Source organism: Pongo abelii, chromosome 1 (assembly GCF_028885655.2).
Source record: "Pongo abelii isolate AG06213 chromosome 1, NHGRI_mPonAbe1-v2.0_pri, whole genome shotgun sequence".
Lineage (NCBI taxonomy): Eukaryota > Metazoa > Chordata > Mammalia > Primates > Hominidae > Pongo > Pongo abelii.
The window spans coordinates 43,593,544-43,606,543 of NC_071985.2; the positions used below are offsets into that span (position 1 = coordinate 43,593,544).

Below are 13,000 nucleotides of genomic sequence, written 5' to 3' on the forward strand. Positions count from 1 at the left end.
TTAAAAAAAAAAAAGAGAGAGAGAAGAGAGGCACTGAGGTTGTACTAACAGAGAATGGCCTTGGCTAATCCAGGAAGACTTCCTGAAAGAGGTTGTTTTTTCCCCAGGTCTGCTTTTGACATCTCTCTTTTCACAGTGCATCTGGGTAGTGAGCTTCCTCTCCTCCTTCTTCCTCAGCCTGCCCTATGGTGTGGCAGTGGGTGTCGCCTTCTCCGTCCTGGTCGTGGTCTTCCAGACTCAGTTGTAAGTGATAGCTTCTGCCCTCCCAGGCCCACAGTCGGGTCCTTGGGCCAGCCCACAAAGGGCTGCCATGCCACAGCCTGGCTTAGTCCACTGCACCTTCCACCTCTGGGCCTGGCACTGGAGGTGCTGCCAGGCCCAAGGAGAGCCCAACCCAGCCAGGACTGTGGGCACAGTCTGGGCTGTTTAACTTCCCATATCCTGAAAACCCCAGAGAAAACCAGCATAGTCTTGCTGGGGACAGCTGGGGAGAGGGCAGTGGCAGAGAAAGGAGGGCAAGGGCAGGTGGTGAGATTCAACATCCTTCCAAAGACACTGCCAGAACCCCAAACCAAATGGACCCCACCCCAGGAGAGAGCCTGGGTAGAAGACAGAAGCTGTGTTCTACACACTGGGAGTATCACAGAGAAGGGGTCTTGGCCAAGGCAGGGAGGATGCTGAATGTTGGGGGAATCCTATCTTCTCTTCTTGAGAACTCAGAACAAGGAAGTGATGACTTCAGGGCGACTCCCACCACTTCTCCTACCACTTCTCTCCCCCGCCCCGTGGTCTGGGAGCTATGTCAAGGGCCTGCCTGTCATCCTCATAGTTATAGGAGGCCACAGGCCACCAGACATGTGTCTCCAGTGCAAAAAGACAGACACAGCAAGTCTGGGGGTGAGGACAGGACCCCATCCTACCTTGGCTCTGCCCCCGCCCCAGCAGGGGCACCCTTCCAGGCCCATGTGCCATTAGCATTCTCTTATGTTTTTCTCTTCCTTCTTCATCCAGTCGAAATGGCTATGCACTGGCCCAGGTCATGGACACTGACATTTATGTGAATCCCAAGACCTATAATAGGGTAGGTAATTCAAGCTTATGACCTCCTTCTTTTGCTCTGCACCACCCCAAGAAGAGGTTGTTTTTTAAAGCCAATAAAGACATTTCTGCAACTTGAGCTCAGTCTCCCTGTCACAGGCCCAGGATATCCAGGGGATTAAAATCATCACTTACTGCTCCCCTCTCTACTTTGCCAACTCAGAGATCTTCAGGCAAAAGGTCATTGCCAAGGTAAGACTCAGTCCCTGACGACCAGAGGCTCTAGACAGAGAGTGGCCAGAAGATGGAAGCAGAAGGGCGGTGGGAGCTGAGAACAGCCCACTCCCATAGAGGGCGGAGGTCAAGATTGCTGTTGGCTCTTTCCCTACAGACAGGCATGGACCCCCAGAAAGTATTACTAGCCAAGCAAAAATACCTCAAGAAGCAGGAGAAGCGGAGAATGAGGCCCACACAACAGAGGAGGTCTCTATTCATGAAAACCAAGGTGAATGGAGGCCAGAAGCAGCCCCGTACCCTGCTCTCCTGCCCATTCTGATATTGCCCCCTGTTATTCGTGGTACCTTGGGGGCCCCACTTCCAACCCTGACAGGCAAAGACAGAAAGTCTCTGGGAACACTGCCTGGTGGCCACTGGGCATTTTTCTTCTTCTATTTTTTTTTTTTTTTTTTTTTTAAGAAGTGGAATTTTGCTCTCGTCACCCAGGCTTGAGTGCAATGGCGTGATCTTGGCTCTCCGCAAACTCCACCTCTGGGGTTCAAGCGATTCTCCTTCCTTAGCCTCCCAAGTAGCTGAGATTACAGGTGCCACCACGCTGGGCTAATTTTTGTATTTTTAGTAGAGATGGGGTTTCACCATGTTGGCCAGGCTGGTGTCAAACTCCTGACCTCAGGTGATCCACCTACCTCAGCCTCCAAAAGTGCTGGGATTATAGGCCTGAGCCACTGCGCCCAGCCTGGGCATTTTTCTTCTTGGATGAGGTGCTACCATCTCCCAGGAAAGCCACTGAACCCCCCATGGCCCTTCTCCATTTTCTGGCTAAGATAGGACATGGCCCATGGACTTTTGAACAACCCAGGGGGGAGCAGCAGTGAGTTTCCTGGGGAACCCAGGCAGCCCAGGGCTAGCAAGGCTGGGGTGGGCATGGGAGAAATCCTTATAATCCCAGCACTTTGGGAGGCCGAGGCGGGAGAATCACTTGAGGTCAGGAGTTCAAGACCAGCCTGCCCAAAATGGCGAAACCCTGTCTCTACTAAAAATACACAAAAATTAGCCAGGCGTGGTGGTGGGCACCTGTAATCCCAGCTACTTGGGAGGCTGAGGCACGAGAATCACTTGAACCCAGGAGGTAGAGGTTGCAGTGAGCCTAGATAGTGCCACTGCACTCCAGCCTGGGCAACAGAGGGAGACTCTGTCTCAAGAAATAAAGGAGCTCAGTGTCCCTGGAGGGGCATTCTCCCGGACAGAGTGGGCTTGAGGCTTCAGTGCCTCTCTTGGCTGGGTCCTCTGACTTTGTCTGGATTGTAGGAGACCAAGTTTGCAGGCCCTGCCTAAGAAAGGGCTTTAGGAGAGGCCTCTCTGGTGGAGCTTTCGGGGTCTGTGTTCACCATCACCGAGGCAAGTTATTCCCCTCCACCTACACCCTCCATGCCCCTGCTTCAGTCACAGCAAGGTCTGGCTCAGTCTGGTGGTCCCTGACTCTGCCCACTGTCCCCACCCCTCCAGACTGTCTCCCTGCAGGAGCTGCAGCAGGACTTTGAGAACGCGCCCCCCACAGACCCCAACAACAACCAGACGCCGGCTAACGGCACCAGCGTGTCCTATATCACCTTCAGCCCTGACAGCTCCTCAGCTGCCCAGAGTGAGCCACCGGCCTCTGCTCAGGGCCCTGGCGAGCCCAGTGACACGCTGGCCAGCGTCCCGCCCTTCGTCACCTTCCACACCCTCATCCTAGACATGAGTGGAGTCAGCTTTGTGGACTTGATGGGCATCAAGGCCCTGGCCAAGGTGAGGCCCTCGGGGACAGCAAGCACCACCCACTCCGACCCCTCCGCTCTGCTCTCCACATTCCCTTTCCTGGGAGCCCTCATTTCAGGAAGCTGAGGGAGGAAGCTCACCAGGGAGGCTAACGGCTCCTAGGAATCCCTCCTTCCCCAGACGCTACCAGGATGGGACATTCTCCACAGAGCAGGCCCAGACGACCCGTGACAATGAGTGGCGGGAGAAGTCTACCAGAGCTTCAGGCCCCCGTGCTCCCAACACCCCCAGCAGTGGCCATCCCAAGTCCCTCTCAGCCACCAGGAACCGACCCAGGGTCTCTGAGGAGGGTCCAGTTTGGCTCCTGGTTCATGATCTGCTGCCCTTGTCCCTCATTCACCGGCCACCTTAAGAGCGGAAAAGAAATAACACCAGTGCCCCACACCATCAGGCCAAACAGACAGCCCACGGGACACCTTGAATGAATGTATCTATCTGATAACTTTCCAGCAGCCACCGCCAATGGCGGGAGTCAGCAAACCTCAGAGCTGGCTCAGATAGAGGCAAGCCAGGGGAACAATGGGCACAGAGAGTGTTCGGACTGACTTCACCATCAATCAGGCGCAGGGCAGGCCCCATACCCAGCCTTGGGCCTCAGCCAGCTTCCTTAGCCGGGATCTGGAGTCCAGGCCGGCCTTGGCTGAAGCTCTAGACTCCCTGAGCCTCCATCCTCCCCTGTAGCTTCTGTCTGAAGCCACAAAGGAGTCTGGGAATCTAAGCTACTGAAAGAAAAGATCAGCCGGGCGTGGTGGCTCATTCCTGTAATCCCACCATTTTGGGAGGCCAAGGCAGGTGGATCACAAGGTCAGGAGTTCAAGACCAGCCTGGCCAACATGGTGAAAGCCCGTCTCTACTAAAAATACAAAAATTAGCCGGGTTTGGTGACAGGCACCTGTAGTCCCAGCTATTCGGGAGGCTGAGGCAGAGAATTGCTTGAACCCAGGAGGCGGAGGTTGCAGTGAGCCGAGATCGCGCCACAGCACTCCAGCCTGGGCAACAGAGTGAAACTCCATCTCAAAAGAAAAACAAAGAAAAGATCTAGCCCCACAGGAAGGGGCCATGGTGACTTTAAGTGCCCACCACGTTGGCAAAAGTCCATTTCCGCCCCACTTCCCAGAGAAGCCGTCAGCCAACACTCCAGGGAGAAGTGGTGTGCTTTGCTGCTATTTTTATCTTTGGCTGCTGGGCTCTTGGGGTTGCTTATTTGTTTGGCTTCCCCTCTGAAGTAAGTTTTGTGAATCACTTTTGAGACCCACTCAGAACATTCCTTTCCTTTTGCCTCCCTACTCCAACACTTCTAGCTGAGCTCCACCTATGGGAAGATCGGCGTGAAGGTCTTCTTGGTGAACATCCATGGTAAGAGAAAGAGGACATTTAGGGACTGAAAGGCTGGCAAGGAGTGTGGGGTAGGAACAGGTTGGTGGGGTCTGAATAGTGAGGAGGTTGGAAATGAGAGCACCCAGCTATCCCCCCTCAAGCTGCTGCCTGCTCATAAAAGCTTCAGGTACAAGTCCAAAGAGACTGGTCAGATTGCATAAACATCCTAGGGGCCTTAGTGGCAGAGTGGGGGTGAAGGGGTCATGGAGTTACAAAAGGACAGCTAGGATTCTAATCTACCCCATAACTAATTTGCCATGTATCCTTGGCCGAGTCACTTTATCTCTCAAGGGATCTATTTCTACCTATGTAAAATGAGAGGGTTGACTAGATGGATTTGAGGATCCTCTCCCAATCAGAAACTCTGTGAATCTATATAGGCATAGAGCACACAGTACCCTAATTCCCCAGGGAACATATAAATATGCAGTTTTGTAGGCATACAGCCTCCAAAGGGTGCATATACACAGCCTCAAGGACGTGGCCACAGAGCAGCAGACATTTACATCACTAGCATGTATGCAAAGTGCAGAGATGTGGGAGCAAGTGCACACAGACACACAGGAGAATGTGAAGGGGCACATACACACACATCCAGCTCCCTGCACTGGGTCAGACCCCCTCCAGCAGGGCTGCAGGTCCCAAGCTCCACATGGCCACACTCGGGGAGAGAATCTGCAGTGGCAATGACCTGCTATGACATGTTCTGGAGTTAGAAGCAGTGGATTCTCCCCAACCTCACTGGACACCCCCTCAGGAAACCATCTCTGGGATAAAGAGTAATAGTTCTGCCACACATTGGAAGTTGCTGGAAAGGTCTGGGAAAACAAGAGGAAGGATGGGTTCTTGGAGGATAGAACTGGCAGCGGCCTCCTCAAGGATGGCTTAGGCTTTTCCACTCGAATCACCACAAAGTACTGACTGCCTAAATCAAACTGCTTCCTTCTGCCCTGGGTTGAAACTTCAGCATCCTCAAGTTCATGTTGCCCTCTGCTGTCCAGAACTGATATTGCACTGCCAATGCCGTGGCCCTCAGATACAGCAAGAGCTGGCACCTCAGGCCTCTCCCATCCCTGCTCTGGTCTCACCATCTTCCCCACCCCCCAGCTCCAATCCACAATGGCTGTTATCTCTCTGAAGGTGATTTTTCCTCCTTCTAGCCCAGGTGTACAAAGACATTAGCCATGGAGGCGTCTTTGAGGATGGGAGTCTAGAATGCAAGCACGTCTTTCCCAGCATACATGACGCAGTCCTCTTTGCCCAGGCAAATGCCAGAGACGGGACCCCAGGACGCAACTTCCAAGGGGTAAGGTCCTTGCACCTGGGGAATCCTAGGCTCCAAGGCACTGAAATAGCAGGACCAAGAGGCATTAGAAAGAACACAGGAGAAGATTTAAATTCCAATATCAAGTCTGCCATTTCAGTTTTCTGAATCTCAGTTTCCTTATCTATAGAATGAGCACCATCAACTAACATTACCTACCTCTCTGCATTTTTCTTTTGTTTTGTTTTAGGGTTAAGTGATAATTACATCTTTTGTGTCACTTGAAAGCACTTTGTGTATTGTAAAAATTATTTATCAATATAAATTTTCTGGTTGCACAAACACCCAAAGCATAGTAGAGCAGGCCCACTCTGCTGGCATTGTTCCCTGCCTCCTCCTCATCTCTTTCTAAAGAAGGCTTTCGGGAAGGGAGGGGAGGGGAGTAAGCCTACCCATTTTAACTTACCGAAGCTTAGGGATTTCAGGCTGGTGAGGGATAAAGAGATTGGGTCTGAGTTTTGTCTCAGCTTTTTGACATTTAATTTACTAGCTCAGTAAGTGACATACAAATGGGATACAAAATAACACCATCTAAAACTCCAGAAGACTGGGGAGTCAGAAAAAGCCCACCCTCTTGGGGTCCCTGCCCAGATCCCCAGTCATCTCTCAGCCCTCAGGGTCCCCTCCCAGCTCAGCTCCTGCCCTTGGCCTCCCAAGACTCTGGTTGTGCCCCAGCCCTGGGTAAAAACCTCCCCTGCCCTCTGTGGGTCATAACAAAGGCTTTTCTGGCTCTAGAGCAATGATTTGCTCTTTGCCTTAAGAGACTGAAGAAGGTGAAACCATCTGTTCTAAGTGCTGAAAGACTGCCGAGGAACACACAGGGTGCTGGCTCCTGCCCTCCATGCCTAGAGGGAAACCCTGGGGAAACAACGGGCTTTCCTGCTTCGTGAATTTGTCTGCAGAGCAAAGAGGGAGATTCTGGAGGAACCTGCGTTAGTTGTTAGTGCCCTAATCATGTTCAGCTACTCTAGTTGATATGTATACTTGATTAGTTATAGACTTATAAATAATTTATATTTTATATTATATATACTCACATATTATAGACTATATTCACAGATACAAATCACACACATAAACGCACATCTTTTCAACAGCGTTGTGAGGGACAAAGCAGGCAAAGTGAGGCTGGTTATCAGACTTTAACAGATTAGAAAATAGATTCCCAGGAGGACAGGAATTCCCCAAGGTCAGGCGGCTAGCCAATAGTTTTTCTAAGCTGGGTAAAACCTTCCCTGCCTCTAACGGACCACAAAGGAGGGAAGACCGCGATACACACCTGTCTGGTATAAGGGGGAAGACCACAGCCGTGCTGTTTTTGTGAGGCAGGTGAGGGAAGGGACAAGAGGATGTCATGTGTCAGGAAGCAGCATCCAATCAGAGCCGGCCACCTGTCCCTTTTCCTGCCACCATGCACCAACTTTGCTGCTCAGTCACTGAAGCTCATTCTGCACCGGCTTCCTCCCTTCCAGGCTCCAGAGGACACTGAACTCTCCTTGTACGACTCAGAGGAGGACATCCCCAGCTACTGGGACTTAGAGCAGGTGAGCTGAGGGACCGCGCTGTGAGAGTGGGAGCAGGATGAGGAGGGGAAGGATGGGGTCGCTGTCAAATACAAGGCGTTCACTCAGCTGTCTCACCTCCAGCCCAGAGCAGTCACATTCAAGACCACAAAGATTTGTGGTCATCTTTGTTTCTTTTTCTTCTTTTTCTTTTTTGTTTTTTTTTGTGAGACAAAGTCTCTCTCTATCACCCAGACTGGAATGCAGTGACATGATCTCAGCTCACTGCAACCTCTGCCTCCCAGGTTCCAGCAGTTCTCCTGCCTCAGCCTCCCGAGTAGCTGCGACTTCAGGCCCATGCCCAGCTAATTTTTGTATTTTTAGTAGAGACAGCTTTTCACCATGTTGGCTGGGCTGGTCTCGAACTTCCGATCTCAAGCAATCTGCCTGCCTCAGTCTCCTAAGTGCCTGGATTACAGGCATAAGCCATGATGCCTGGCCTTTGTTTTCATTCTTCTCACTCCCTGAAAGGCATCGTGGGGTAAGGGTGAGTCACTGGACCAAGTCCTAGAGAACTAGTATCTATTCTTATTCTCCAACACATCACCCATGTGACCCTGAGCAAGCCACATACACCCTGGGCCCTAGTTTTTATCATCTGTGAAATTAGGGAAACATAGGTAATACCTGTCCCATCCACCACACAAGATTGGCAGGGCAGTCACTTGTTCTTTCATTAATTCAGCAGGTATTTATGGCGTACCTACTGTTTGCCTAACGCAGTTCAGTACGGGCATATAGCAGTGAGCAAAACAAAGGCCTCTGCCTTTTCGAAACTTACGTTCTGGTAGAATAGATGAATTCTGGGTCTACAAATGAATTATTATTGCATGTAGACAAGCCTTAAGAACTAAAAGATATGTGGCTGGCTGCAATGGTTCACACCTGTAATCCCAGCACTTTGGGAGGCTGAGGTGGGTGGATCACCTGAGGTCAGGAGTTTGACACCAGCCTGGCCAACATGGCAAAACCCCGTCTCTACTAAAAGCACAAAAATTAGCCAGGCGTAGTGGTGCATGCCTGTAGTCCCAGCTACTCGGGAGTCTGAGGCATGAGAATCACTTGAACCCGGGAGGCAGAGGTTGCAGTGAGCCAAGATCATGCCACTGCACTCCAGCTTGGGTGACAGAGCTAGACTGTCTCAAAAACAAACAAACAAAACAAAACCTAAAAGGTATGTGTATACGAGGGATCCCCATCCCCATAGGGCCCCTGGATTAACACCACCCCACCAATGCCCTGAATTAAAAGAAACCAGATGACTAGGTTTGGGGAAATCTGGCTTTGGATCTATGAGAAGTAGTGTCTCTCTTTGTGCCTCTTCCCATTCTTTTTGACATTGAGCTCCATGGTGCTCTGAATCCATCTCTCACAGTGCTGATGGCAGGTGGGACAGATTAAAAAATAGAGCTGGAGCCACAAAGATTTGGCAGACTGATTTCTGTGCCCTCTTGGAATCTCCAGCACGTTCCAAAAAGCCAGGATAGGACCAAAATAGCTTATCAACGTGAGAAAGGACTTTAGAGCTTGTCTACTGCCAACCCTCATTTTACCCAATGAGGAAAGTGAAGCTATTAGGGGGCGAGGGACACGTGGAAGGTCACACAGCACACAGGAGGTGATTCACATGTAGATTTCAGCACCTGCTCCTGCCACGCTGGACTGGTTCACCTCCTAGGCTGACCCTGCCTCTCCCCTGTTCACAAACACTTTCGCACACACACACACGCACACACACAGGCACACATGGTGCCTCGTTCTGGCCAGGGGTTCCTAGGGTCACCTCTTGGTTGCAGCCACTGTGACCCCAACTGGTCTAACTTCTCTCTTCCCCTCCCACTTCCTTCCTGTGGTTCCTGCAGGAGATGTTCGGGAGCATGTTTCACGCAGAGACCCTGACCGCCCTGTGAGGGCTCAGCCAGTCCTCATGCTGCCTACAGAGTGCCTGGCACTTGGGACTTCCATAAAGGATGAGCCTGGGGTCACAGGGGGTGTCGGGCGGAGGAAAATGCATCCCCCAGAGCTTGGGTTCCTCTCTCCTCTCCCCCTCTCTCCTCCCCTCCTTCCCTCCCCGCATCTCCAGAGAGAGCCTCTCAGCAGCAGGGGGGTGCTACCCTTACAGGAGTGAGAGTCTGGTGAGCCCACTCTTCACCCGTCAGGCCCTGGCCGCAATGGACAAGCCTCCTGCTCACTCCACCCCACCCACCTCTGCCCTGTCCTTGGCAGCTGAAGGACACCTTGACTTCCAGCTTTTACAAGTGAGCCAAAAACAGAAGGACAAGTACAACTGTGCTGGCCTGCTGTACAAGCTTCAAAAAGTGTCCCAGAGCCCACACGGCTCGGTGTCAGATGGTGTCAGGCTGTCACGGGACATAGGGATAAACTTGGTTAGGAATCTGGCTTGCCTTCCCCAGCTGCCTCAACTCTGTCTCTGGCAGCTCTGCACCCAGGGACCATGTGCTCTCCACACCCAGGAGTCTAGGCCTTAGTAACTATGCGCCCCCCTCCATCATCCCCAAGGCTGCCCAAACCACCACTGCTGTCAGCAAGCACGTCAGACTCTAGCCTGGACAGTGGCCAGGACCGTCGAGACCACCAGAGCTACCTCCCCAGGGACAGCCCACTAAGGTTCTGCCTCACCTCCTGAAACATCGCTGCCCTCAGAGGCTGCTCCCTTCCCCTGGAGGCTGGCTAGAAACCCCAAAGAGGGGGATGGGTAGCTGGCAGAATCCTCTGGCATCCTAGTAATAGATACCAGTTATTCTGCACAAAAGCTTTTGGGAATCCCTCTTTGCACCCAGAGACTCAGAGGGGAAGAGGGTGCTAGTACCAACACAGGGAAAACGGACAGGACCTGGGCCCAGACAGTCCCCCTTGACCCCAGGGCCCATCAGGGAAATGCCTCCCTTTGGTAAATCTGCCTTAACTTTCTTTACTTGGCAAAGAGCCAATCATGTTAACTCTTCCTTATTAGCTTGTGGCCCAGAGACACAATGGGGTCCTTCTACAGGCAAAGGTGGAAGTCCTCCAGGGATCTGCTGCATCCCCTAACTGCATGCAGATGTGGAAAGGGGCTAATCCAGATTGGGTCTTCCTCCACAGGAAGATTCTTTAACACCCTTAGGACCTGAGGCCATCTTCTCCTATGAAGATGAAAATAGGGGTTAACTTCTCCATATGTACAAGGAGGTATTGAGAGGAACCCCACTGTTGACTTGAAAATAAATAGGTTCCATGTGTAAGTGTTTTGTAAAATTTCAGTGGAAATGCACAGAAAATCTTCTGACCTCTCATCACTGCTTTTCTCAAGCTTCTTCAACTTAACAACCCCTTCCCCAACAGGTTGGGCTGGCCCAGCCTAGGAAAACATCCCCATTTCTAACTTCAGCCAGACCTGCATTGTGTGTCTGTGTGTTGAGTGAGTTGGTCAGCTAACAAGTCTTCTTAGAGTTAAAGGAGGGGGTGCTGGCCAAGAGCCAACACATTCTTGGCCCAGGAGCATTGCTTTTCTGTGAATTCATTATGCCATCTGGCTGCCAATGGAACTCAAAACTTGGAAGGCGAAGGACAATGTTATCTGGGATTCACCATGCCCAGCACCCGAAGTGCCAAATTCCAGGAGGACAAGAGCCTTAGCCAATGACAACTCACTCTCCCCTACTCCACCTCCTTCCAAGTCCAGCTCAGGCCCAGGAGGTGGGAGAAGGTCACAGAGCCTCAGGACATTCCAAGTCAGAGTCCCCTTTGAACCAAGTATCTAGATCCCCTGAGGACTTGATGAAGTGATCCTTAACCCCCAAGTAATCATTAACCCCCAGACCAGCCTCAGAACTGAAGGAGATTGTTGACCCAGTGGCCTGGAGTTGAGGCTCAGGGAGAGATCTGCAACATGTCTGAGGGTTGCAGAGCCCACTGTGGAGGTAAGATTGGAAACACATGAGGCAGAGGGAAGACATTGAAGAAAACATCTCTGCTGGAATATTTGGAAAAGAACACTCTTCTGGACCTGGTTGAAGCAGGAAAGATGGAGGCAAAGTAGTGAAATAATCCAGAATTTCAATACTTTTGAATGTTCTTAGTGATACTGACCTGTGATAATATAATTCCCAGGGAGGACTGGGAACCTTATCTCTTGAGATATTTGCATAATTTATTTAATTTAAGCCTCATTCTTCTTTTGTTCATTTTGGTAATAAACTGGATTTGAACTGTGAACAAATGCACATGTTTGGGTGGTTTTATAGAAAAGCAAAACAAGTCACCTCCACGGAGACCTGGCCTTGCTTTGCATTATCCCGGGCAGGGGAAGAAACGAGGACTCAGATTTCTCTGTAGGTCTCCCAGCTCCTCTCCAGGTTCTGATTTTCCATCCTGGGAATGCATAAACTTCCATGATCCAGCTAAAGAACAGAAATTGGGGAGAGAAGATTGGGCTGAGGGGTCCACACACCCAGGACCAGTATCCAGAGCCAACTCTGGATTTTTGTGGCTATAGGGGGTGTCAAAGCCCCATCATCCCTCTGCATACCTTTCACTCACTAATTCTTTCACATTCATGGGATGCCTATTAAGGGCCAATCCCATCCTTACTTAGCAAACCCTTCAGAATCCTTAGTGTGGGGCAGCACACAATCTAATCCCACCTTTCTCTGCCCTGTTTGTGAGACAATGCAAGGAGAGCAAAGCCATGGGATTCAAGTGTCATACAAGCTAGGTTGACTGTCAACTGTGTTTACCAGCAATCAGAAAGGGAAGAAGATAAGAGGAATCACAGAAAAACAAAAAGCAAAGCCATAAAGGAGACAGAAAGAGGATGAAGTGGAAAGAGATGAAGGACCAGAGATTAGACAAAACAAAGAGGGAAGGGAGATGAATGGTCAATGGTGTGGAGATACACAGGGCCAGGCACAGTGGCTCACACCTGTAATCCCAAAACTCTGGAGATTTAAGGGATTGCTTGAAGCCAGGAGTTCAACACCAGTCTGGCCAACCCATAGTGCGACCCCATCTCTTAAAAAAAAAAAAAAAAAAAAGATGGGGAGAACTAGAAGAAGGAGAAACAGTTGAAGGAAGAGGATATGTTGCAGAGGCAGAGAAGTCAATGAGTCCCAAAATGATATTTATTTAAGATAAACTAATCTTGCTTTAGCTGCTATTCAGCTGAGCTGTGGGATTTGGGTAAATGAGCAATTAGCATCCCTCTCGTAGGAGTTTTAGACTTTTTTTCTAATGATGCTATCTTAGCCTGATTCCCCCTGGATGCAGAACCTGAGACAAAAGTCTGCATGGGCTATTCAGGCAATGATCTCAGGGAGAGGAGAGATGGGCAAGAGTGAAAACAGGGAGGCAGAGAAAGCCAACACAAGAAAGAGCCACTGTGAAAGGCAAGTGGGGCTCTACCCTGCCAGTCCTTCCCAGGAGCCCTGTGAGAAGCATCTGCAAACTGTCCTAGAGAAACATTTAACCCTCACACCCATAGTCCATTGATCAAGGATGGCCCTATGGGTATTAACTCTTCAACAAATGTAGGATGCATGGATATGCGTGCAGAGCAGTTCCCAAGGTGACCCATGCTAGGGCAACAGTGATGCACCTGCAGGAAGGAAGAGGTATGGCATGGCTCCTGGGAGGGGCTAGCAGATAA

General features: G+C 50.8%; 1 protein-coding gene across 1 annotated transcript in view; it reads left to right on the forward strand.

Annotated features, from left to right (window-relative positions):
• The window catches only part of SLC26A9 (solute carrier family 26 member 9), a 30,406-nt gene extending 18,835 nt beyond the window's left edge, over positions 1-11,571 (forward strand). The window contains exons 13-22 of the mRNA XM_009238648.3: positions 137-243; positions 1,012-1,081; positions 1,198-1,290; positions 1,430-1,543; positions 2,782-3,063; positions 4,395-4,449; positions 5,631-5,776; positions 7,267-7,338; positions 9,219-9,262; positions 9,440-11,571. Coding sequence (XP_009236923.2) covers positions 137-243; positions 1,012-1,081; positions 1,198-1,290; positions 1,430-1,543; positions 2,782-3,063; positions 4,395-4,449; positions 5,631-5,776; positions 7,267-7,338; positions 9,219-9,262; positions 9,440-9,845 — 1,389 coding nt within the window. The 3' untranslated portion in view covers positions 9,846-11,571. The remainder of the gene's footprint in view (positions 1-136; positions 244-1,011; positions 1,082-1,197; positions 1,291-1,429; positions 1,544-2,781; positions 3,064-4,394; positions 4,450-5,630; positions 5,777-7,266; positions 7,339-9,218; positions 9,263-9,439) is intronic.
• Positions 11,572-13,000: the final 1,429 nt, after the last annotated feature.